Here is a 24624-nt window from a genome sequence, read left to right on the forward strand (position 1 = left end):
TCCTAGAGCATTTTCAGGAACCAGGCTCTGAAGTCATGTTGATTTTAGCCCACTGAGTCTTAGCTCAGGCTTCTTACCTCCAAGATTGTAAGATCATAAATTTGCTTCTTTGAAGCCTCTATTGTGGTTATTTGTTACAGCAGATAGGAGTGTAATATAGAAATTTATCCAATAAAATTGTTTTGGGGAAACCTGGGTGGCTCAGTGGGTTAAATCCTCTGCCTTCAGCTCAGGTCATGATCCCAGAGTTCTGGGATCGCCCCGCATCAGGCTCTCTGCTCAGTGGGGAGCCTGCTTCCCCCCCTTCTCTCTCTGCCTGCTTCTCTGCCTACTTGTGATCTCTCTCTCTGTCAAATAAATAGATAAAATCCTTAGAAAAAAATCGTTTTGGGGAAGGTGAATTTTAGTCTCTCAATCAATTAATTACTCTTCTGTTGGGTTAAGGCATTGTGTGTTGAAATACCATATTACATGTAATAAAAATATTAAAGTCAATCTGGAGCTTCTGTTCTATTGTTGAAATGGAAAATGAAAAGTGAATTCTCTATTTCTAAAATACAAATGTGAGTTCTTCCTTTCTTTCTTTTTAATAGAGATGGCATTGAATATGTAGATTGCTATGGGTAGCATATACTTTTTAAAAATTTTTTTTATTTTTTTATGTTTTATTTCTTTTCAGTGTAACAGTATTCATTGTTCTATCACCAAACCCAGTGCTCCATGCAATCCGGGCCCTCCCTAGTACCCACCAACTGGTTCCCCCAACCTCCCACCCCCCGCCCCTTCAAAACCCTCAGGTTGTTTTTCAGAGTCCATAGTCTCTCATGGTTCACCTCCCCTTCCAATTTCTCTCAAATCCCTTCTCCTCTCCATCTAGCCTTGTCCTCCATATTGTTTGTTATGCTCCACCAATAAGTGAAACCATATGATACTTGACTCTCTCTGCTTGACTTATTTCACTCAGCATAATCTCTTCCAGTCCCATCCATGTTGCTACAAAAGTTGGGTATTCGTCCTTTCTGATGGAGGCATAATATTCCATAGTGTATATGGACCACATCTTCCTTATCCATTCATCCGTTGAAGGGCGTCTTGGTTCTTTCCACAGTTTGGAGACCGTGGCCATTGCTGCTATAAACATTGGGGTACAGATGGCCCTTCTTTTCACTACATCTGTATCTTTGGGGTAAATATCCAGTAGTGCAATTGCAGGGTCATAAGGAAGCTCTATTTTTAATTTCTTGAGGAATCTCCACACTGTTCTCCAAAGTGGCTGCACCAGTTTGCATTCCCACCAACAGTGGAAGAGGGTTCCCCTTTCTCCACATCTTCTCCAACACACGTTGTTTCCTGTCTTGCTAATTTTGGCCATTCTAACTGGTGTAAGGTGGTATCTCGATGTGGTTTTGATTTGAATCTCCCTGATGGCTAGTGATGATGAACATTTTTTCATATGTCAGTTAGCCATTTGTATGTCTTCATTGGAGAAGTGTCTGTTCATATCTTCTGCCCATTTTTCAATATGATTGTCTGTTTTGTGTATGTTGAGTTTGAGAAATTCTTTATAGATCCTGGATATCAACCTTTTATCTGTACTGTCATTTGCAAATATCTTCTCCCATTCCGTGGGTTGCCTCTTTGTTTTGTTGACTGTTTCTTTTGCTGTGCAGAAGCTTTTGATCTTGATGAAGTCCCAAAAGTTCATTTTTGCTTTTGTTTCCTTTGCCTTTGGAGACATATCTTGAAAGAAGTTGCTGTGGCTGATATCAAAGAGGTTACTGCCTATGTTCTCCTGGAGGATTCTGATGGATTCCTGTCTCACGTTGAGGTGTTTTAACCATTTTGAGTTTATCTTTGAGTACGGTGTAAGAGAATGGTCGAGTTTCATTCTTCTACATATAGCTGTACAGTTTTCACAGCACCATTTATTGAAGAGACTGTCCTTTTTCCACTGGATATTTTTTCCCATTTTGTTGAAGATTATTTGACCATAGAATTGAGGGTCCATATCTGGGCTCTCTACTCTGTTCCACTGGTCGATGTGTCTGTTTTTATGCCACCACCATGCTGTCTTGGTGATCACAGCTTTGTAGTAAAGCTTGAAATCAGGTAACATGATGCCGCCAGTTTTGTTTTTGTTTTTCAACATTTCCTTAGCAATTCAGGGTCTCTTCTGATTCCATACAAATTTGAGGATTATTTGCACCAGTATTATTATACTGGTGGAATTTTGATCGGAATGGCATTAAAAGTATAGATTGCTCTAGGCAGTATAGACATTTTAACAATGCTTATTCTTCCGATCCAAGAGCATGGAATGGTCTTCCATCTTTTTGTGTCTTCTTCAATTTCTTTCATGAGTGTTCTGTAGTTCCTCGAGTACAGATCCATAACCTCTTTGGTTAGGTTTATTCCCAGGTATCTTATGGTTCTTGGTGCTATAGTAAATGGAATTGATTCTCTAATTTCCCTTTCTGTATTTTCACTGTTAGTGTATAAGAAAGCCACTGATTTCTGGACATTGACTTTTTATCCTGGCACTTTACTGAATTGCTGTACAAATTCTACTAGTTTGGGAGTGGAGTCTTTCAGGTTTTCCATATAAAGAATCATGTCATCTGCGAAGAGAGAGAGTTTGACTTCTTCCTTGCCAATTTGAATACCTTTTATTTCTCTTTGTTGTCTGATGGCTGCTGCTAGGACTTCCAACACTATGTTGAACAAGAGTGGTGAGAGTGGGCATCCTTGTCGTGTTCCTGATATCAACGGGAAGGCTGCAAGCTTTTTCCCATTGAGGATGATATTTGCTGTGGGTTTTTCATAGATAGATTTGATGAAGTTCAGGAATGTTCCCTCTATCCGTATACTTTGAAGCATTTTACTCAGGAATGAATGCTGGATTTTGTCAAATGCATTTTCTGCATCAATTAAGAGGACCATGTGGTTCTTCTCTCTTCTCTTATTGATTTGTTCTATCACCTTGATTGATTTGCGAATGTTGAACCATCCTTGTAACCCAGGGATGTATCCCACCTGGTCAGGGTGGATAATCTTTTTAATGTGCTGTTGGATCCTGTTTGCTAGGATCTTGTTGAGAATCTTAGCATCCATATTCATCAGGGATATCGGTCTGAAATTCTCCTTTTTGGTAGGGTCTTTGCCTGGTTTGGGGATCAGGGTAATGCTGGCTTCATAAAAAGAGTCTGGAAGTTTTCCTTCTGCTTCAATTTTTTGAAACAGCTTCAGGAAAATAGGTATTATTTCTTCTTTGAAAGTTTGATAGAATTCCCCAGGGAATCCGTCAGGTCCTGGGCTCTTGTTTTTTGGGAGGTTTTTGATCACTGCTTCAATCTCGTTACTAGATATCGGTCTATTCAGGTTGTCCATTTCTTCCTGGTTCAATTTTGGGAGTTTATAGTTTTCGAGGAATGCATCCATTTCATCTAGGTTGCTTAGCTTATTGGCATATAACTGTTGATAATAACCTCTGATGATTGTTTCTACTTCCTTGGTGTTAGTTGTGATCTCTCCCTTTTCATTCATAATTTTATTAATTTGGGCTTTCTCTCTTTTCTTTTGGATTAGTGTGGCCAATGATTTATCGATCTTATTGATTCTTTCAAAAAAACAGCTTCTAGTTTCATTGATACGTTCTACTGTATCTCTGTCATCAAAACTAAGAGGCAACCCACGGAATGGGAGAAGATATTTGCAAATGACAGTACAGATAAAAGGTTGATATCCAGGATCTATAAAGAACTCCTCAAACTCAACACACACAAAACAGATAATCATATTTAAAAATGGGGAGAAGATATGAACAGACCCTTCTCCAATGAAGACATACAAATGGCTACCAGACACATGAAAAAATGTTCATCATCACTAGCCCTCAGGGAGATTCAAATCAAAACCACATTGAGATACCTCCTTACACCAGTTAGAATGGCCAAAATTAGCAAGACAGGAAACAACGTGTGTTGGAGAGGATGTGGAGAAAGGGGAACCCTCTTCCACTGTTGGTGGGAATGCAAACTGGTGCAGCCACTTTGGAGAACAGTGTGGAGATTCCTCAGGAAATTAAAAATAGAGCTTCCCTATGATCCTGCAATTGCACTGCTGGGTATTTACCCCAAAGATACAGATGTAGTGAAAAGAAGGGCCATCTGTACCCGAATGTTTATAGCAGCAATGGCCACAGTCGCCAATCTGTGGAAAGAACCAAGATGTCCTTCAACGGATGAATGGATAAGGAAGATGTGGTCCATATACACTATGGAGTGTTATGCCTTCATCAGAAAGGACGAATATCCAACTTTTGTAGCAACATGGACAGGACTGGAAGAGATTATGCTGAGTGAAATAAGTCAAACAGAGAAAGTCAAGTATTATATTGTTTCACTTATTGGTAGAGCATAACAAGTCATATAGAGGACAAGGGTAGATGGAGAGGAGAAGGTAGTTGAGGGAAATTGGAAGGGGAGGTGAACCATGAGAGACTATGGACTCTGAAAAACAACCTGAAGGTTTTGAAGGGGCGGGGTTGGGATGGTGGGGGAACAAGGTGGTGGGTATTGGGGAGGGCACGGATTGCATGGAGCACTGGGTGTGGTGAAAAAACAATGAATACTGTTACGCTGAAAATATATAAAAAATTTAATTAAAAAAAATGGGCAGAAGACACGAACAAACACTTTTCCAATGAAGGCATACCAATGGCTATCAGACACATGAAAAAATGTTCATCATCACTAGCCATCAGGGAGATTCAAATTAAAACCACATTGAGATACCACCTTACACCAGTTAGAATGGCCAAAATTAGGAAGACAGGAAACAGCATGTGTTGCAGAGGATGTGGAGAAAGGGGAACCCTCTTACACTGTTGGTGGGAATGCAAACTGGTGCAGCCACTTTGGAGAGCAGTGTGGTGATTCCTCAACAAATTAAAAATAGAGCTTCCCTATGACCCTGCCATTGCACTACTGGGTCTTTACCCCAAAGATACAGATGGAGTGAAAAGAACGGCCATCTGTACCCCAATGTTTATAGCAGCAATGGCCACGGTCGCCAAACCATGGAAAGAACCAAGATGCCCTTCAACGGATGAATGGATAAGGAAGATGTGGTCCATATACACTATGGAGTATTATGCCTCCATCACAAAGGATGAATACCCAACTTTTGTAGCAACATGGACGGGACTGGAAGAGATTATATTGAGTGAAATAAGTGAAGCAGAGAGAGTCAAGTATCATATGGTTTCACTTATTTGTGGAGCATAACAAATAATGTGGAGGACAAGGGTAGATGGAGAGGAGAAGGTTGTTTAGGGAAATTGGAAGGGGAAATGAACTATGAGAGTCCATGGACTCTGAAAAACAATCTGAGGGTTTTGACGGGGTGGGGCGTGGGAGGTTGGGGGACCCAGTTGGAGGGTATTAAGGAGGGCACATATTGCATGGAGCACTGGGTGTGGTGCAATAACAATGAATTCTGTTATGCTGAAGAGAAATAAAAAAATAAAATTAAAATAAAAACCTTAAAAAAAAGAAAATGTATATGAAAATCCCACAGAAAGTGTAAGATGCTCTTATTAAAAATGTTATTATCATAAAAAAATGCACCAAATATCTTTTCTAGTGCAAAAATTTGCACTTAATCAGTGAATTTTTTTCCAGGTCCTGACTGTATTCAACCATCCACCCATCTATTTTTCACTCAAAAATACTCACCAAGCATAAATTCATTTTGAGAACTATACTAGGCCCTGCAGTTTTAAAGATAGTTAAGAGACAGTTTTGAAACTCAAGGATTATATATTGTGGACTAGTAGAAAAATTTAGTAAAGTTGATGTGACTGGATGTAAAGTGAATCAGATCAGGAAAAAAAAAAAGGGGGTTGGGTGCAAATCTTTGATTTGATTTTGTTTACGTGGTGCAAGAAAACATTTCTGTAAATGAATTTTCAGGACATTTCCAAAATTGTTACACCTCCTATCACTATGAGGATCAATACATCTGATTTCACTTACGTTTTTTTAAGAAATCAAAACAAGTACCAAAGATTTCAGAGAAAATACCACGTTGTATTCATACCAAGTGAAAATGGCTGGTTATAAAGTGAAAGGGGAAACCTAGGTTATAACCTGAGGAAAAATGGAGAAGACAAGGAAACCCCAAAGGAAAGAACTTCTTTAAAATGTGTACAGTGAAGAAGAAAATGAAAACACTGTTTGAAGAAAGCCAGTATCTCTGAGCCTCCATATCGTGTGATAAGCTACTCATGACAGTCCTGTAATGGTCCCAACACTGTGAGGCACCACCCTGCTGAGGAGCTGCGATGAAAGGGTTCATCATGGGGGTGACAATGGTGTACATCACTGAGGCCACCAGACTCATCCTAGTGAATGAAATTGCTGCAGAACTTAGGTCAACCCCAAGCCAGTGCCATAGAACAATTAGACCACTGAGAGGTGAGACCCACATATGGAAAAGGCTTTGTACTTCCCCACAGTTGAGGAAATGCTGAGTATGGGGGAAACAGTTTGATAGTAAGACAACAGTATTGCATGGAAAGGAATCATGGCCAGAAGGCCAGTTGCAGAATACACCATTTCATGAAGGTGTCAGAACAGGTGAGCTTCAGGACTTGAGGAAGATCACAAAAAAAATATATCTAGACCATTATTGTCAGGACCAAATTGTCCAGGATTCCAAACACAATGAAAATATATATATATATATCTGGCTGAAGCATCCTTCATATGTCATGGCTTTGTCATGAGTAAGACTCATTCCCTTACTACATGAGTCTGAATGTTCAGCAGAATTTTGGGGATGGTGGTGGAGGTGAAACAAATGTCAGTAAAGGACAGGTTGGAGAGGAAGAAGTAGAGGGACCTGTGGAGGTGCGTGTCTGAGCAGATGGCCCGGATGATGAGCAGATTCCCAGTGAAGGTGACTAAGTATATGGACAGGAACAGCCCAAAGAGCATGAATTGAGCCTCCAACTTTGATGAAAATTCTAGGAGGAGAAATTCTGAAGCACATGTTTGATTTCCTGATTCCATGTGGATGAAATAACTAGACGGAAAGAAAAAAAAATCAGTATTCAATGATCATCACATTGACAGCACAGAAATGTGATTACCTTTCACTTCCAGTGAATCAATAAATAAAACTATCCTGTTTTGGGGTGCCTGGGTGGCTCAGTGGGTTAAGCCTCTGCCTTCAGCTCAGATCATGATCTCAGGGTCCTGGGATTGAGCCCTGCATCAGGCTGTCTGCTTGGCAGGGAGCCTGCTTTCTCCTCTCTCTCTGCTTGCCTCTCTGCCTACTTGTGATCTCTGTCTGTCAAATAAATAAAAAATCTTAAGAAAAAAAAAACTACCCTGTTTTGCCATAGTTGGTGTATTTGAAATGCTTCCATCCTTCTTCACTTGCTACCACTGCCATATGGAAATGTAGTCCTAGTTCCAAAGCAGTCATGCCCTTTATAGTCCAGGTACTAAGAGTGCAGTCCATGGACCAGCAGGAGCAGCATTGTCCAGAGCTTCTTTGCTGAGACTCAGGTCACATTCAGACCTGCTGAATCAGAATCCACATTGTGACAAGATCATGGGGGATTCCCCTGGTTTTTCATGACTGAGTAGCATTGTTCTAGAACATCTGTGGCTTTCAGTCCTTCAACTTTTATCTCCTCATATTTATTTTCCCGTACTCCTTCCCTCAAACCTCCTTACTTCATATGTGGGCAAGTAAAGGAGAACATTATATGTGGGTAAGTAAAGGAGGACAATAATGAGTTCTTTTTTATGCCATCTGTATGGAGTCAATAATTTTCAACCAACAGTCAAACTATTCCAAACACTGTGTATGAATCTTACATTCAGTTTTTCAGTGCAAATATCTTTAATTTTCACAGTGATTTGCATTGATTATGTGGCCAGATTATATTATTTTGCATAGTCATTTTGTGAAACTCTTTTCTATGTCATTGGAAAGCTCACATTATGTCTTCTTTCATCGGGCTCCCTGCTCCATAGGAAGCCGGCTTCTCCCTCTCCCACTCCCCCTGCTTGTGTTCCCTTTATCATGATGTCTCTCTCTGTCAAATAAAAAAAATAGTTAAAAAAAAGGATTGGTATGCATACATATTCATACACCCACATTTCAAAAAGACCTGTCTGGGTACCTGGTAAGCTCAAGTCAGTTAATTGTCTGAGTGTTGGTTTTGGCTCAGGTGGTGGTTTAAGGGTCATGAGATAGAACCCAGTGTCAGGTTGGGCTATCAGTGAGGATCTTAAGACTATCTCTTCCTTTCTGTCTGCCTCTGCCCACACTCTCTCAGTTAAATAAATCAATAAACCTTTAAAAATTTTAAAAAAGAAAAACTGCCCACAAAACTGTTACATATTTAATTTCAGAAAATATTGATGGAGTAGGGAAGTCCAACTCACAAAAGCGTTGAAAATACTGGGGACAACTGTCGGTATCAACATTATCAGGAATCTAAAATATAGTTGATGGTTTCAAACAAGGAAGTGAACCTTTGGTTCCTCATTAAATTCCCTTACTACATGTGTCAATCCACAAACAGAGGAGTTCTTTTGTAGAGGGGGCAACCTTCCTCAGCTTCGGCCTCTCCTCTGAAGAATGCCCAAAGAAACAATCCCAGAGTCCCTGAGATGGGGTTTCTCCACACTCAGAGTGAATGAAATACACAGTTCGATGCCCATTGAAATCCTGGTACCTTGGTTCAGAGTTATGTTGATGCCCCTTGAATGCACCCAACCTCACCTAAGACAGTCCCAAGAGCATTCCCATGTCTCTCACGTTGATCCAGTAAGGGAGGACCCAAAAAGGGAAATTGTTTCAAGGTTGAGAGACAAAGAAAAATGACACCCATCCAGAATCTGATAATGTTTTCAGGTTACAAACTGCAGGGCTCCAAGATCTGTCTTGTCAAATTCATGTAAGATCAGTATATAAAAATTACAACAGCTCCAGGAAATATTAATTTGAATATCAAAGTAGGGTCAGATGGTGACTTGTTCTTTGGAGCCACCAAAATTAAAATTCATACAGCTAACCAAGATGGTGCCATTAGTTGTTACTACTTAGGAATCTGAATATTCTTGTAGCTCAGATGGGATAGGTACTTTTAACTGGTCAAGGTTTGTTGCCAATTTTTTATCAGCACACTTTAATAACTGAGACATGATAATAGTATCCTGACTCATCCCTCCCACAGTGTGGCCATTACCCATTATGTGATGCTGTTAGTCTACATTAAGAAACATTACATGTAACTTAAAATAGATTTTTGATTCCTTGAAGGGAATTTGTTGCACACATTGCAGTCACACAATGTGACTTTCATGAGAATTGGGAGATCACTGTCTTTTTGCCTTCATGTCAGGAAAGGTCATGCTTCTAACAAGCGATTGTTTCTTTTCATGTTATGGATACCGTGACTCTTGTAATTGATCATTGAGCAGGAGGTTGCTTACATAACATATCCATTCTCCTCTTCCCTGTTATTGGAACCTGATCATGTTTGGAGGTGGTCATACACCAGCTAAGATACTATATTTCCCACCTTCTCTTTCAATCATGTATAGTTGGTAGAGAGTATAAGAAGCTATTGAGTGGGGATACTGGAATGTTCTTTAGAAGACTTTCCCTTTTCAAGCTCCTCCTTGCCTAGAATTCACACATGACACTGGGACTCCCACAGCTGGCATATCTTGGAAAACCACACACTGTGGATGTGGAAGCAGAGATGGAATGAACCCTTGTCCCTCATGTTAGCATAGAGACACCATGTACCTTCTTTGATTATGGGGACAAATTAACCTCTAATTGAGTATGGACACTATTTGGTCTTAGTTTTTCCATCTACATAGCCAAATTTCCTAACAGCACAGAGTCCTTTGTCTTCATTGAAACTCTCAGAGTCATACCAGAGGCCCAATTTTGGCAACAATGTAACATTTCATCATAGATATTTGGTTTACTCATGTAGTTATTCACCTGGTCTTGTGTCTGCTTTCCTTTGGCCACAATCTTTCTCTGGTCATGTACATTTATTTATTTTATTTTATTATGCTATGTTAGTCACCATACAGTACATCGCTAGTTTTTGATGTAGTGTTCCATGATCCATTGTTTGTGTATAACAGTACATTTAGGGGCACCCAGGTGGCCCAGTCAGTCTGCCTGCCTTCAGCTTGGGTCATGATCCCAGGGTCCTGGGATCAAGTTTCTTGTTGGGTTCACTGCTCAGTGAGGAGTCTTCATCTCTCTCTATCCCTCTCTCCTGCTCATGATCTGTCTTTCAATAATAAGTAATTTCAATAATAAGTAATTAAAAAAAAAACAATACATTTAAAGTGTATTGTTTTGTCCTAAGTATTGTGTAGGTTCCTTAAAATTACCTTAGAATGTGTCGTGGGGATGAGTGAACGAATAAATAAATGGTGTTTTTTAGATGGAGCTGTGTCCTGGACAGTCAATCCATCACATCTACTTTCCCATAAGTGTTCTCTGACATCACTTATACTCATTCTTGTGCTGATGGGGAGAAGATCCACAGAACAGAAAAAACATTACCATTGTACCTCAGGCACTGAATGGAAAGGGGTAATTCAAACTCACATCTACCTACCTGCAAGTCAGAATGTCTCATGGAGATTTTCTGTACCAGCTATTGGGGCTGAACAACTCCAAAGTGATTTCAGATAACTTTTTCTACATAAAGTGGGACTTCAAAAGAGAATATCCTGGGACGCCTGGGTGGCTCATTTGGTTAAGCAGCTGCCTTCGGCTCGGGTAGTGATCCCAAGGTCCTGGGATCAAGTTCCACATCAGGCTCCTTGCTCAGCGGGGAGCCTGCTTCTCCCTCTGCCTCTGCCTGCCTCTCTGTCTGCCTGTGCTCAGTCTGACAAATAAATAAATAAAATCTTAAAAAAAAGAATATCCTTATCCAAGGGAATATAAATGAATAAGATTCAAGGCTGAATCCATTTCCTTTGAATAAAGTGTTATTGGATAAATGTCTAGATTAGATTTTACTATGGTTGCAACAATGACCACGTTGTTGCCTTAAAACAAATCAATTTTTTTTCTGATACTTCTGGAGGTCAGAAGTCTGAAATAAGTCTCCCTGGGCTAAAATAACTCTGTCTGCAGAGAAGAGTTCATTCTAGAGGACTGGGGAGAAGAGGTTTTCTTGCCTATTCCAGCTGTAGAGCCACCTGAGCTCCCTGGCTCATGTGCCCTCCCTTTATTTTCAAAGCCATCAAAATAGCATTTCAAAATCTCTCTCTGACTCCAGGACTGCTGCCTCCCTCTTCCGTAACTGGAGGACCCTTGTGATCTATTGAGTCCACCTGGATAATCAGAATAAATTAATTCTAGTGTCAGCTGACTACCAATGTTAATACCATTTGCAACCTTGATTCTCCCTTGCTGTGACACAAGACATATCCAAAGATTCTGTAGATTAAGATGTGGAAATGTCTTGAGGACATTATTCTGTCTCATAAAAGTCTTTGTGAGAGGTGTATTTGCTGTCAGCTCAGGGGCCCTCAGTTTGAAAATCAAACACAGAATTCATTTCAAATTCTAGAGTGAGTACTGATACTTTTCTTTTAAAACAACACATGAATAGGATCACGTGGTTTCTTTTTTAACATCATCGCAAAGCTACCAATGACAATGTAAACCTTCAATTAAATAAATTCAATATCAAGGTTGAGGTAAAGAGCAAGAAGGTTGGAACTCTGGAAGGCAAGCAAGTTCATGAGAATGAGGAATATAAACTGCAGTCACCTGACTTCTAATCTGGTCTCCCAGGAACATAGTCTCAGCAGGAAAATTTTCCTTTCTTTCCAGATCAGTGGCCCATGGGGAAGGGAGCACTCTGAGGTGGGAGTAACAATGGAAACAGTCCCTAATGAGTAGATATGAAGAGCTGTAATATCTCCTCTGTTGCAGAATTTCAGCAAGTGAAACCCTGGACTGGCCAGGACATGGTTGTTAATTTTGTGTTCCTAAGTCTGGCTGAGGGACCCATGCTTCACTGCTTCTTGCTGTCCTGTCTAGAAACAGAGCTTCAGTCTCTATCACCAACCATCCAGGGAGGAATTCAGACCTCCACATGGAGATATTCTTCTTAGAGACCCCAACCAGGTGAGTCTGAGAGCCCAGGAGATATTTCAAAAGAGGGTCAGAGAGATTGGAACCTGAGAACTTTTGCCTGAGGTCACCTGAGACTAGGTCAACTCATTTATAATTATTTATGAAATGTGTTCAAAAAAGAAGTGTACACTGGGAAAAAAAAAGTAGTGTCCACTGGACTCTGCAACACAAACATCATTACTGATGATATATGGTGGGAATGGAAGACAAACTGGATGAAAAAAGAGGAAGGGACTGGGAAGCCTAATGTGTTTCCATGGAAATTAGAACATATCCAAGGAGTTTTGCAGCTAAAGGGAGCAGGAAAATGGTATATTAGGCTTGGAGCATGTGTGGTGTGCTCTTTAAGATGTGGTGGTCTTGAATTTGTTCTGCATTTATAGAAAGCCCCAGATCCATGCAGATAGCTATTTACTTGCAACAGCAGTGCTTGAGACATACATTTCTCAGAACGTTCTCACATGGAGTATTCACATAAAACATTGTGTTCAAGGGTTCCTTGGTGTCTCAGTTGGTTAAACATCTGCCTTTGTCTCAGGTCATGATCTCAGTGTCCTGGGATGGAGCCCCACATGGGCTCCCTGCTCAGTGGGGATGCTGCTTCTCCCTCTCCTCCCTGCTCATGCTCTCTCTTACCAGCTCTGTCTCTCTCTCTAAAATAAATAAATAAAATCTTTTTAAAAACTGTGTTCAGGGGATGCCTGGGTGGCTCAGTCGGTTGAGCGGCTGCCTTCGGCTCAGGTCATGATCCCAGCGTCCTGGGATCGAGTCCCGCATTGGGCTCCTTGCTCCGCGGGGAGGCTACATCTCCTGCCTCTGCCTGCCACTCTGCCTGCCTGTATTCTCTTTGTCTCTCTGTCAAATAAATAAAATCTTAAAAAAAAAAAACCTGTGTTCAGTATGCAAAGATGGGTATGCTAACTAGCTTTACTTTGTAATACTTCATTACTGAAAGGTGTGCAAACTATGGAGACATTTATGAGGTAGAAGAAAAACTCAACCAAATCTCTTCCCTGGTGATAATCTCTCATTAACCCACAGGAAAGAATTATATTGTAAGCTTTTTATATATACTGATGACCACTGTCTGCTACCATAGCAGGATGGACATTGCTAACATGCTCTTTGAGTAAGGATATTCACATTTAGAAGAACTGGTTGTCTCTCATAAGTTCAAACAGCTTATATGTGGTAGATCTGACATTCTTTTAAAAGTCCCTTCTATTGCCATACATTGTATATTTTCTGTTGTAAATTGCAAGTTTATTCCCTTTGCACATTTTTCTAGAGGGATGGTCAATCAGTAAAATGTCTTGACATCACAAAAATACTACTCCTTTCTTGTTTAGATACACTGTTATTTTCCAGATTTGTTAATTATCCTGGGCATCAGGGCATGGGGACTGGGGCTGGAATGCTGCCAGAACCAGGGAAGCTTTGAGTTCATCACACTCTCTCATAATCTCTTTTACCCCCTGCGTCCATTTCATTCCTCTGTGTTTTTGCATCCTCTTTTTTATGTTTCTTTAGGAACAGCACACAAGATTATCATATTATTATGGAGCTCTGTGTTTCCATGTCCAGTAGAGGTTTACTAACTAGAATCTAAGTACTATTTATACAGTCTTTGGGGTAAAGATAATCTCTTATTGTCAGCTTGCCTTGTATGAAGTCTTTCAAAATTATTGTGGCTGTGGGCAAGAAAAGCATGATAGTAACACAGTGCCAGGAGGCCATAGTACACAGTGTGTGTGTGTGTGTGTGTGTGTGTGTGTGTGTGTGTGTGGTGTGCATATGTTTTACTGTGTGCGTGTGTGTTATGGGGCATGAAAAGTCCTCTGGGCAATGGTACCTGAGTTCATATATCCCAATATGTGACCCTTAAATGCCAGAATGTTCACCAACAGATGGAAATAAGGAAGGTATCCATCTCTATTCACAGAATACCTTGGAACACAACTAATAAGATGCAAAGAAAGCCACCTCCTTTCTCAACATTCTCTGCAGCATCCATCATCACTCTCCCTCTTGCTCATTCCCACTTGCTCATCACACTGACTTCATATTGATATCTGCATATTTGAAGTAAGTGCCTTCTGCAGAGTCTTTGCTCTCATTTCCCTCTGGTCACCCACCTGCCCCAGATATCCTCCTGTCTCCTGCTCAGTCTTTCTGGAAACCTCTGTTAAAATGTCACTATCTTGGTAGGACTTCTTGAACTCCTATTAAAATTTCACACCCCCCTTCAGTTTTCCTTCCCTTCCTAGTATATATTGGCTAAGTGAGCATTAAAAAAAAAAAGATAAAATACAAGGAAGTGACTTTAAAAAAAAAAGGTTTAGCAGCCTCCCCATCCACTCCTTTTTATACTGACATTTTTTTCTTCCTTACCCCTCTCACCATCTGACATGGTATATGATTTTTTATTTTTACATATATTCTTTCTCCACCATGGGATTAAGTGGACTTTTCTTATTTTTTTTCTCCAAGTTTTTATTTAAATTTCAGTTGGCTAACATACAGTGCGATATTAGTTTCAGGTGTAGAATTTAGTGATTTAGCGTATCCTTACAACACTGGATTCTTATCATCACAAGTGCTCTCTTTCATCCTTATCATCTATTTCAACCATCTCTCACCCACCTCCCTCCAGCGACCTTCAGTTTGTTCTCTACAGATAAGAGTCTGTTCCTGGTTTGCCTTTCTTTTCTTCCCCCACTATGTTCATTTGTTTGGTTTCTTAAATTCCACACGTGAGTGAAATCATATGGTAATTGTCTTTCTCTGACTGACTTATTTTGCTTAGCTCCATCCCGGTAATTGCAAATGGCAAGCTATCATTCCTTTTGATGGCTGAGTTATATATATATATACACACACAAACATACACACACATACATATTTATACACACACACACATACATACATACATACCACATCTTCTTTAACCGTTCATCATTCAGTGGACATTTGAGCTCTCTTCATAGTTTGGCCATTACTGATAAAACTTCCATAAACATCGGGTTGAATGTACTCCTTTGAATTAGTATTTTTGTTTCCTTTGGTAAATACCTAGTAGTGCAACCTACAGAAAGGGAGAAGATATTTGCAAATGACATATCTGTAAAGGGTTAGTATTCAAAATCTATAAAGAACTTATCAAACTCAATGCTCAAATAACAAATAATCCAGTTAAGAAATGGGCAGAAGACATGAATAGATACTTCTCCAAAGAAGACATACAGATGGCTAACATACACATGAAAGATGCTCACATCACACATAAACAGGAAAATACAAATCAAAAGTACAGATAGATACCACCTCATACCAACCAGGATGGCTAAAATTAACAACACAGGAAACAACAGGTGTTGTCAGGGATATGGAGAAAGGGCAATCCTTTTGTATTGTTGGGAATGCAAACCGATGCAGCCACATTGGAAAACAATACAGAAGTCCCCCAAAAGTTAAAAATAGAGCTACTCTATGGCCTAGCAATTGAACTCCTAGATATTTACCTGAAAGCTGTATTGAGCTTTCTATCTCAGTACCCTATGCTCTTTGTCTAGAAGATGTCAATACTCAACATAAATTTCTCAAATGAAGGGGAGCATTTCCCATTAAAACTGTAATACAGGATCTCTTAGGGAAAAAGCTGAATGGACAGAAATTCTTACTCAGGGATGCCAGGCAACTTCCCTTAAGTGGGATTGGACCTATGCAAATATGCATATTTCTTTCTTGATTGCAAAATATAAATTTAAGCACGTCACTTTTTAAATAATGCCCATTTGCTACAAATCAAACCTACAATGTGGGTATCATCTTGACCTGTCAGAATGGCTAAAATCAACAACATAAGAAACAACCATTGTTGGTATGAGGTGGAGAAGGGGAACCTTCTTGCCCTGTTCATAGGAATGAAAACTAGGGTAGTCACTCTGGAAAACAGTATGGAGGTTCCTCAAAGAGTTAAAAATAGAACTACCCTATGATCCTGTAATTGCACTGCTGGGGTATTTACACAAAGGTACAAAAATACAAAATCAAAGAGATAACATTTACAGGATTATTTACGATAGCCAAATGGTGGAAACCACCCAAGTGTTCATTGACTGAAGAGTGAATAAAAAAGAAATAATACATGTATACAGTGGAATAATACTCAGGTATAAAAAATGAAATATTGCCATTTGCAATGAGGTGGATAGAACTAGAGTGTATTATGCTAAGTGAAATAAGTCACTCAGAGAAAGATGATTACCCTATGATTTCAGTCATATGTAGAAAATAAGAAACAAAACAAATGATCATAGGGAAAACAAAAGAGAAAGAGAGGCAAACCAAGATCCAGACTCTTTCTTTTTCTTTTAAATCTTTTTTTTCTTTCTTTCTTTTTTATTGTGTCATGTTAGTCACCACATTCTTAATCTAGAGAACAAACTGCTGCTTATCGGAAGGTGGCAGGTGGGGGGAGGGGTTGAAATCGGTGATGGGGATAAAGGGGGGCACTTGTCAGGATGAGCACTGGATGTTGTATGGAAGTATGGAATCATTATACTGTCCATCTGAAACTCATACTACTCTGTATGCTAGCTAATTGGAATTCGAATAAAACTTTAAAAACTTAAAAAATAAAGGGTAATAAATGAAGCTCTTTTGCCTGAAAATTAACCATTTTTTCCCTTCCTCACAGTCATCTCCACCATATGAAACCAGGCAATGGTACACAAATTTCAGACTTTCTTCTTCTGGGATTTTCAGAGGGACCAGAACTGCAGCCCCTCATATTTGGGCTTTTCCTCTCCATGTACCTGATCACTGTGTTTGGAAACCTACTTCTCATCTTGGCTGTCACCTCTGACTCCCACCTCCACACCCCCATGTACTTCTTCCTGGCCAACCTGTCCTTTGTAGACATCTGTTTCACCTCCACCACCATCCCCAAGATGCTGTGGAACATCCAGACTCAGGACAATGTCATTACCTATGCAGGCTGCCTCAGCCAGATGTATTTTTTCCTACTCTATGCACAGTTGGATGTCTTTCTCCTGACTGTGATGGCCTATGATCGCTTCATGGCCATCTGTCAACCCCTGCACTACATGGTCATCATGAATCCCCAGCTCTGTGGACTCCTGGTTCTGGTGTCCTGGGTCATCAGTGTTCTCAATTCTTTGTTGCAGAGCTTAATGGTTTTGCGGCTGACTTTTTGTACTGTCTTGGAAATCCCCCATTTTTTCTGCGAACTCAACCAGGTAGTTGGCCGTGCCTGTTCTGACACCTTTCTTAATGATCTGGTGATATACTTTAATACTGTGCTGCTGGCTGGTGCTCCCCTGGCTGGGATCGTTTACTCTTACTCTAAGATAGTTTCCACGATATGTGGAATATCATCAGCTCAGGGCAAATATAAAGCATTTTCCACTTGTGCATCTCACATCTCAGTTGTCTCCTTATTTTATTCTACCGGCTTAGGAGTGTACCTTAGCTCTGCTGCTCCCCAGAGCTCCCACTCAAGTGCAGTAGCCTCAGTGATGTATACAGTGGTCACACCCATGCTGAACCCCTTCATCTACAGCCTGAGGAACAAAGACATAAAGTTGGCTCTGAAAAGAATCATTGGGGTTCCAGTGATGTAAGAGCCAATACCCCCATGGATGAAGAAGTGTCCATGTTTGCAGGGCTCACAGCTTCAGAGCAAAGAACTGCTAGTCTTGATTTGGATTTGGAAGTAGAATCTGCTCCATTTATTTCCTGGAATTTCCATTTGTTTGAATTCAACTTCTCCATGCATTAAATTAACTCACTTTATTAAGCTTCTACTCAGTCTGATACACACAGTTTCCTCCTTTTCAATTAAATACATTTCTAATGTTTCCCCCAACCCTGGATCAAAAATGCCTGGAAAATTCTGTATCTTTCGTGGGCAGTTTGGATTCTTTACAAACTAATTTCATTTCAAATGACTTATGACATTCCATGTACATTTTACTTAGATTTCCCAAGAGGATAATCATGATCTGTATTCTTCATATGGAAGTAAATATACTTAGCCACTAATCCCTTCACACAACTTTATTGTAGAGGAGAATACAAAACCCCAGTTTTCACCTAGAGTCTGTCAATCTTGTTACATCACTACCTTCATTTCTCTTCCTGAAAATGTGGACATGGACATTGTTCCCTTTATGTCTCAGGCTATGGACAGGGATGCTCAGGCAGGAAATCCCAGGCACTCCCCTGCATCCCTGTGCTTGTGGAGATTCCAAAAGACACTTCTCTGACTAGAGCCTGTGCTGTGGCTGCACCAACCCTTGGGTTCTTATTTTGAGTAAAAGACATACCTCAGCAACACCCATCAGAGAACTCTAATAGAACCAGTTTTATTACTCACAGGTTCTGAAGGGCATATGGGATAGCAAAGGTCATTTGGGAAAGACTCAGAAGGGGAAAGAGGCATTGACATAGAGAGAGAGAAAGTAGTCCTGAGAGATCAGCCCTCATCAGGGTCCATGGCCAGAATGGTTAGAGGACTGTGGGTTCAGGGTCTATTAGAAAATTTTATATGAGTAGAATTCAGCAGCTGAAGGAGAAAGCAGGGTCACTCATGTGTCATGTTGAGGTTACCCAGGACTTTCTGAAGAGGTATTTCATGGCTGGGGATAGCTTGATTGCTTCTCTGGCAATAGTGTCCCACACCTTAAAAAGTGTTTACTCCATTTTTTACTGGGTTATTTGTTTTTTGAGGGTTGAGCTTGAGAAGTTCTTTCTAGATCTTGGATATCAGCCCTTTATCTGTAAAGTCATTTGCAAATATCTTCTCCCATTCTGTGGGTTGCCTCTTTGTTTTGTTGATGGTTTCCTTTGCTGTGCAGAAACTTTTTATCTTGATGAAGTCCCAAAAGTTCATTTCTGCTTTTGTTTCCCTTGCCTTTGGAGATGTGTCTTAAAGAAGTTGCTGTAGACAATGTCAAAGAAGTTACTGCTTGTGTTCTCCTCTAGGATTTTGATGGATTCTTGTCTCACATGGAGGTTTTTCTTTCATTTTGAGTTTATCTTGCTGTATGGTGTAAGGGAATGGTCCAGCTTCATTCTCCTATATGTAGCTGTCCAGTTTTCCAGCATCACATATTGAAGAGACTGTCTTTTTTCCATTGGATATTTTTTCCTGATTTGTCAAAGATTACTTGTCCATAGAGTTGAAGGTCCATTTTTGGAGTCTCTCTTCTGTTCCATTGATCTATGTGTCTGTTTTTGTGCCAATACCATGCTGTCTTGGTGATCACAGCTTTGTAATATAGCTTGAAGTCAGGCAACATGATGTCCCCAGCTTTGTGTTTTCTTTTTCATCATTCCCCTGGCAATTCAGGGTGTTTTCTGGTTCTACAAAAATTTTAGGATTATTCATTCCAGCTTTTTGAAAAATGCCAAAGGTATTTTAATAGGGATGGTGTTGAAAGTGTAAATCGCTCTGGGTAGGACAGACATTTTAACAATGTTTATTCTTCCAAACCATGAGCAAGGAATGTTTTTCCATCTTTTTGTTTCTTCCTCAATTTCTTTCATAAGTGTTCTGTAGTTTCTAGAGTAGAGATCCTTTCCCCCTTTGTTTAGGCTTATTCCTAGATATCTTATAGTTTTTGTTGCTCTTGTAAATGGAATCTATTCTCTAATCTGTCTTTCTATAGTTACATTGTTGGTGTATAGAAATTTTTCTATACACTATACTGATTTCTTTTCACTATATTTACTTTATTTCACTATACTTATGTTTTTATACACTGTACTGATTTCTGTGCATTGATTTTGTATCCTGCAATATTGCTGAATTGCTGTATGAGTTTTAGCAATTTGGGGGGTGGATTATTTTGGGTTTTCCATATAAAGTGTCATGTGATCTGTGAAGAGAGAGAGTTTGACTTCTTCTTTGTCAATTTGAATGCCTTCTACTTCTTTTTGTAGTATGACTGCTGATGCTAGGACTTCTAGCACAATGTTGAACAAAAGTGGTGAGAGTGGGAATCTCTGTTGTGTTCCTGACCTTAAGGAAAATGCTCTCAGCTTTTCCCCATCAGGAATAGTATTTGCTGTGCGCTTTTTTAAAAATTTTTTATTTATTTTCAGCGTAACAGTATTCATTGTTTTTTCACCACACCCAGTGCTCCATGCAGCCTGTGCCCTCCATAATACCCACTACCTGGTTCCCCCAACCTCCCACCCCCCGCCCCTTCAAAACCCTCAGGTTGTTTTTCAGACTCCATAGTCTCTGGCTTTTTTATAGATGGCTTTTGTGATGCCAAGGAACGTTCCCTCTATCCATATACTCTGATGAGTTTTAATCAGGAATGGATGTTGTATTTTGTCAAATGCTTTTTTGCATCAGTTGAGAGGATCATATGGTTCTTGTCTTTTCTCTTATTGATCTATTCAGATCATCAGATAACCCAGTCAAAAAATCGGCAGAATAAATAAAATTAAGATAAATTTAAGTAAATAAGTGAGCTTTAATATCAAACTATGTGCATGCAAACTTAAAATTCTGTTTTAGCTTGGTAAAAAAGTCAATATTTTTCTTGAATTATTGATCTGCTCTTACAAAATAAAATGGTAAACCAATATTTTTATTCACTTTAAAATTACCTGTCTAGACAACATGCATTCTGTGTTTTGCCAAAGTATTTGCTATGTTTATCTGGATTTTGAGGCATTAATATTTTTTAATATTTAAAAAATTTAAAAAAATGGCAGAAGACATGAACAGACACTTCTCCAAAGAAGTCATACAAATGGATAACAGACACATGAAAAAAAATATTCAACATCATTAGCCATCAGGGGAATACCAATCAAAACCAGAATGAGGAGAGACAAGATGGCGGGGAAGTAGGAGGACACACCATTTCAACCTGTACCCTAAAGTGAACTGATTACCTACTAAAGAACTCCAATCACCCATGAAATCAGCCTGAGATCAGAATTATACACGTCTGGATCTCTACAGGGGCAGAAGACGCCAGTGGGCAGGTAAAGCAGAGTGGTAACGTCGGTCTGATATCAGAAGATAAACAAAAGGGGGAGCGAGCCACCAGAGGCGACCGATTGGAAAGGAATACCCCAATACAAGAGTGTCCTGCATCTGGGGACCAGCATTAACTTGGAGTCTGGTTGAAAGCACACACAAAGAGCAAAGGATCACGGGGGGAAATTGTGGGAATCAGGGCGGCTAGGGACAGGGGCTTAAGTCCCCAGACCCAGGACAGCCTCCCCTGGCGCTGAGCCAGAAAGAGTGTGGTGGAGAAACCAGGTCTTGGTCCCTGAGTCGCCAGCACGCCCCAGAACGCGTGGGGTCCAGCTCCTGTGAAAGGGGCTGGGAGCCCCACCAGAGGGCAGAATGCCGCGCCATGCTATCAGAGCCTGAGACCGTGCATCCCACACCCTCCCCTGAGAGAGGTGTGTGAAGGCCTAGCCTGGTGCTCTCCGACCGAGCCATACTATCAGAGCCTGAGATGCTCGCGCCTCACACCCTCCCTTGAGAGAGGTGCGCACAAGCCCAGTGCTCTTAGACCTGGAAAGACCAGGCACTCCCAGCCTGGGCCAGTGGCCAGTGTGCAATCGCTGCTTGGAACCTCCCTGGTGGTCTGGAGCTGCCCAGACAGGCACTGCTGCCATGGTTTTGGGTACAAGCAGGAGACCCTGCGTCCCCAGGGACCCCGACTTGGAACCTGCTCTGCCAGCGGCCAAGAGGGAATTTATATGGGCTCTGCAGCACCCACAGGGGAGCAGACTGAGGCTTCTCTCTGAGAGGAAGGTCAGGGTGCAGTTTGCTTTCCTCTAAACCTCCAAAAATCATCAAAAGCTGTCAAGGCGAGGGGCACCTGGGTGGCTCAGTGGGTTAAGCCTCTGCCTTCGGCTAAGGTCATGATCCCAGGGTCCTGGGATCAAGCCTCACATTGGGCTCTCTACTCAGTGGGGAACCTACTTCCTCCTCTCTCTCTGCCTGCCTCTCTGCCTACTTGTGATCTCTCTCTGTCAAATAGGTGAAATCTTAAAAAAAAAAAAAAAAGCTGTCAAGGCGAGAGAAAAGAAGTGAACAAACATAAAAACCTCCAGAGAACAAAAGCCTGATAAAACCGGTTTCCTCAGAGCCCACCCCCTTGAGGAGTTAACTCAGGGAACATCATTGACTGAAAACCCACGTGGCAGGCCCCTGCCCCAGAAAACCAACCAGGAAAGAAAAAAAAAAAGACTACAAGAGAACAACCACCACTACTTCATAGATACAACTTTTATTTTTAACACATTCCCACTATTGTGGTTCATTTTTTAAAAAAATATAGATAATTTTTTAACCTATTTACCATCACAGTGAGATGGCCAGTACATCAAATTCCATAATAACCTTCTAACCTGAACTTTATGATAAATATACCTGGGTTTTTCTTTTGCTTTTCTATTTTTTAAATTTTCTTTAAATTTTAGTTTAGTTTAGTCTAGTTTATTCCTTTTTTATTTTTATTTTTTAATATTCATATAGAGCTAAACTTCAAAGTAACCCCCTTTCTCCAATCAATGCTACCCCTATAGGTAAACAAATTTTTAATCCCCCTTTATCTTAGGAAAGTTGAGTCCTTTAACAAATATCAAGATACATCCAGGAAGAATCAAAATAACCTTCCTCACACACACTGAGAATTTTTAACGACTCTCCCATCTTTTTCTTCCACCAGTGTTTCTGTGTATTTGTGTTTGTCCTGATAGTATATAATTCTTATACTTGGGGTTATTTTTGACGAGGATCTTCCTTTTTTTACTTATATATATATATTTTTTTCTCTTGTCATATACTTTTATCAGTCTTTTTGTTTGTATACTTTATAAATCTTACCTTGGGGACCATTTGGGCAGAGCCTTTTCTTTTATCTTCCCTTTTTTTCCTCTTTCTCTCTCTCTCTTTTTTCTTTTTCTTTTCTTTTTTCTATCATTTGGGGGGGGAATCCTGATGGCTCAGAAGTGTTCCAGGGTGCACCTTGACTGCACCACGGTCCATACATCCAGCTACATCCGTTCAGCCATCTCTCACCAAAATGACTAGGAGGAGGAATGTCCAACAGAAGAAAAATACAGAGAATGGGCCTTCTGCAACAGAGCTAATGGCTATCGACATACACAATATGTTGGAAAGGGAATTCAGGCTAATAATTATCCAGGCAATAGCTAGGTTGCAGAAAGCCATGAATGACCAAACAGAATTGATTAGGGCAGAACTGAAAGCCACCAGGGATGATGTTCACAATGTTAGGACAGAACTGAAAGCCACCAGGGATGATGTTCACAATGCTCTCAATGAATTCCAATCTAATCTAAATTCTCTAAAAACTAGGGTAAATGAGACAGAAGATAGAATTAGTGATGTGGAGGACAAACAGATAGAGAGAAAGGATCAGGAGGAAGCCTGGAACAAACAGCTTGGAAGCCATGAAAACAGGATCAGGGAAATAAATGATGATGTGAAACGTTCCAACATCAGAATTATTGGAATCCCTGAAGGTGAGGAGAAAGAAAAAAGTCCAGAAGATGTAGTGGAACAACGTCTCAATGAAACTTTTCCCATTCTCGCGAATGAAACCAGCGTTCATGTACTAGTGGCAGAATGGTTTCCCCCCAAGATTATAGATTCTTGAAATTCCTTGAGACACCTAATAGTAAGAATGAAGAATTATAATTGTAGGCAGGCCCTCTTGAAGGCAGCTGGGACGAAGAAGCTCCTTACATACTGAGGAAAGCCCATCAGAATAACAACAGACCTGTCCACAATGACCTGGCAAGGCAGAAAGGGCTGGCAAGATATATTTAGGGCACTAAATGAGAAGGACATGCAGCCAAGAATACTTTACCCGGCAAGACTGACATTCAGAATGGATGGAGAGATAAAGAGTTTCCAAGACTGGCAAGGCTTAAAAGAGTATGTGACCACCAAGCCGACACTGCAGGAAATATTAAGGGGGGTTCTATGAAAGATGAAATATCCTAAGAATATCATTGAACAGAAGTATAGAGACAATCTACAGAAAGAAAGACTTCAAAGGTAACACGATGTCAATAAAAACGTATCTCTCAATAATCACTCCCAATGTGAATGGCCTAAATGCGCCCATAAAACGACACAGGGTTGCAGATTGGATAAAACGACAGGACCCAACCATATGTTGTCTACAAGAGACCCATTTTGAACCTAAAGATACACCCAGACTGCAAGTGAAGGGATGGAGAAGCATCTTTCATGCCAATGGGCCTCAAAAAAAGGCCAGGATAGCGATTCTCATATCAGATAAATTAGATTTTAAACAAAAGACAGTAGTCAGAGATACAAAAAGAAACTACATAATTCTTAAAGGGACTATCCACCAAGAT

General features: G+C 40.3%; 2 protein-coding genes across 2 annotated transcripts in view; both read left to right on the plus strand.

Moving 5' to 3' along the window:
- Nucleotides 1-24624, plus strand: part of LOC308339995 (olfactory receptor-like protein OLF4) — a gene marked incomplete at both ends in the record, with an annotated part of 61316 nt that overhangs the window by 21152 nt on the left and 15540 nt on the right. The gene's annotated exons all lie outside the window — the stretch shown is intronic.
- Nucleotides 16920-17852, plus strand: LOC308340078 (olfactory receptor 7A5-like; the record flags this gene model as incomplete). Its single annotated transcript, XM_080799240.1, has 1 exon — nt 16920-17852. One exon carries the CDS (start codon nt 16920-16922, stop codon nt 17850-17852), a length of 933 nt encoding a protein of 310 aa, XP_080655366.1.

Source organism: Martes martes, assembly GCF_963455335.1.
Source record: "Martes martes genome assembly, chromosome: 1".
Lineage (NCBI taxonomy): Eukaryota > Metazoa > Chordata > Mammalia > Carnivora > Mustelidae > Martes > Martes martes.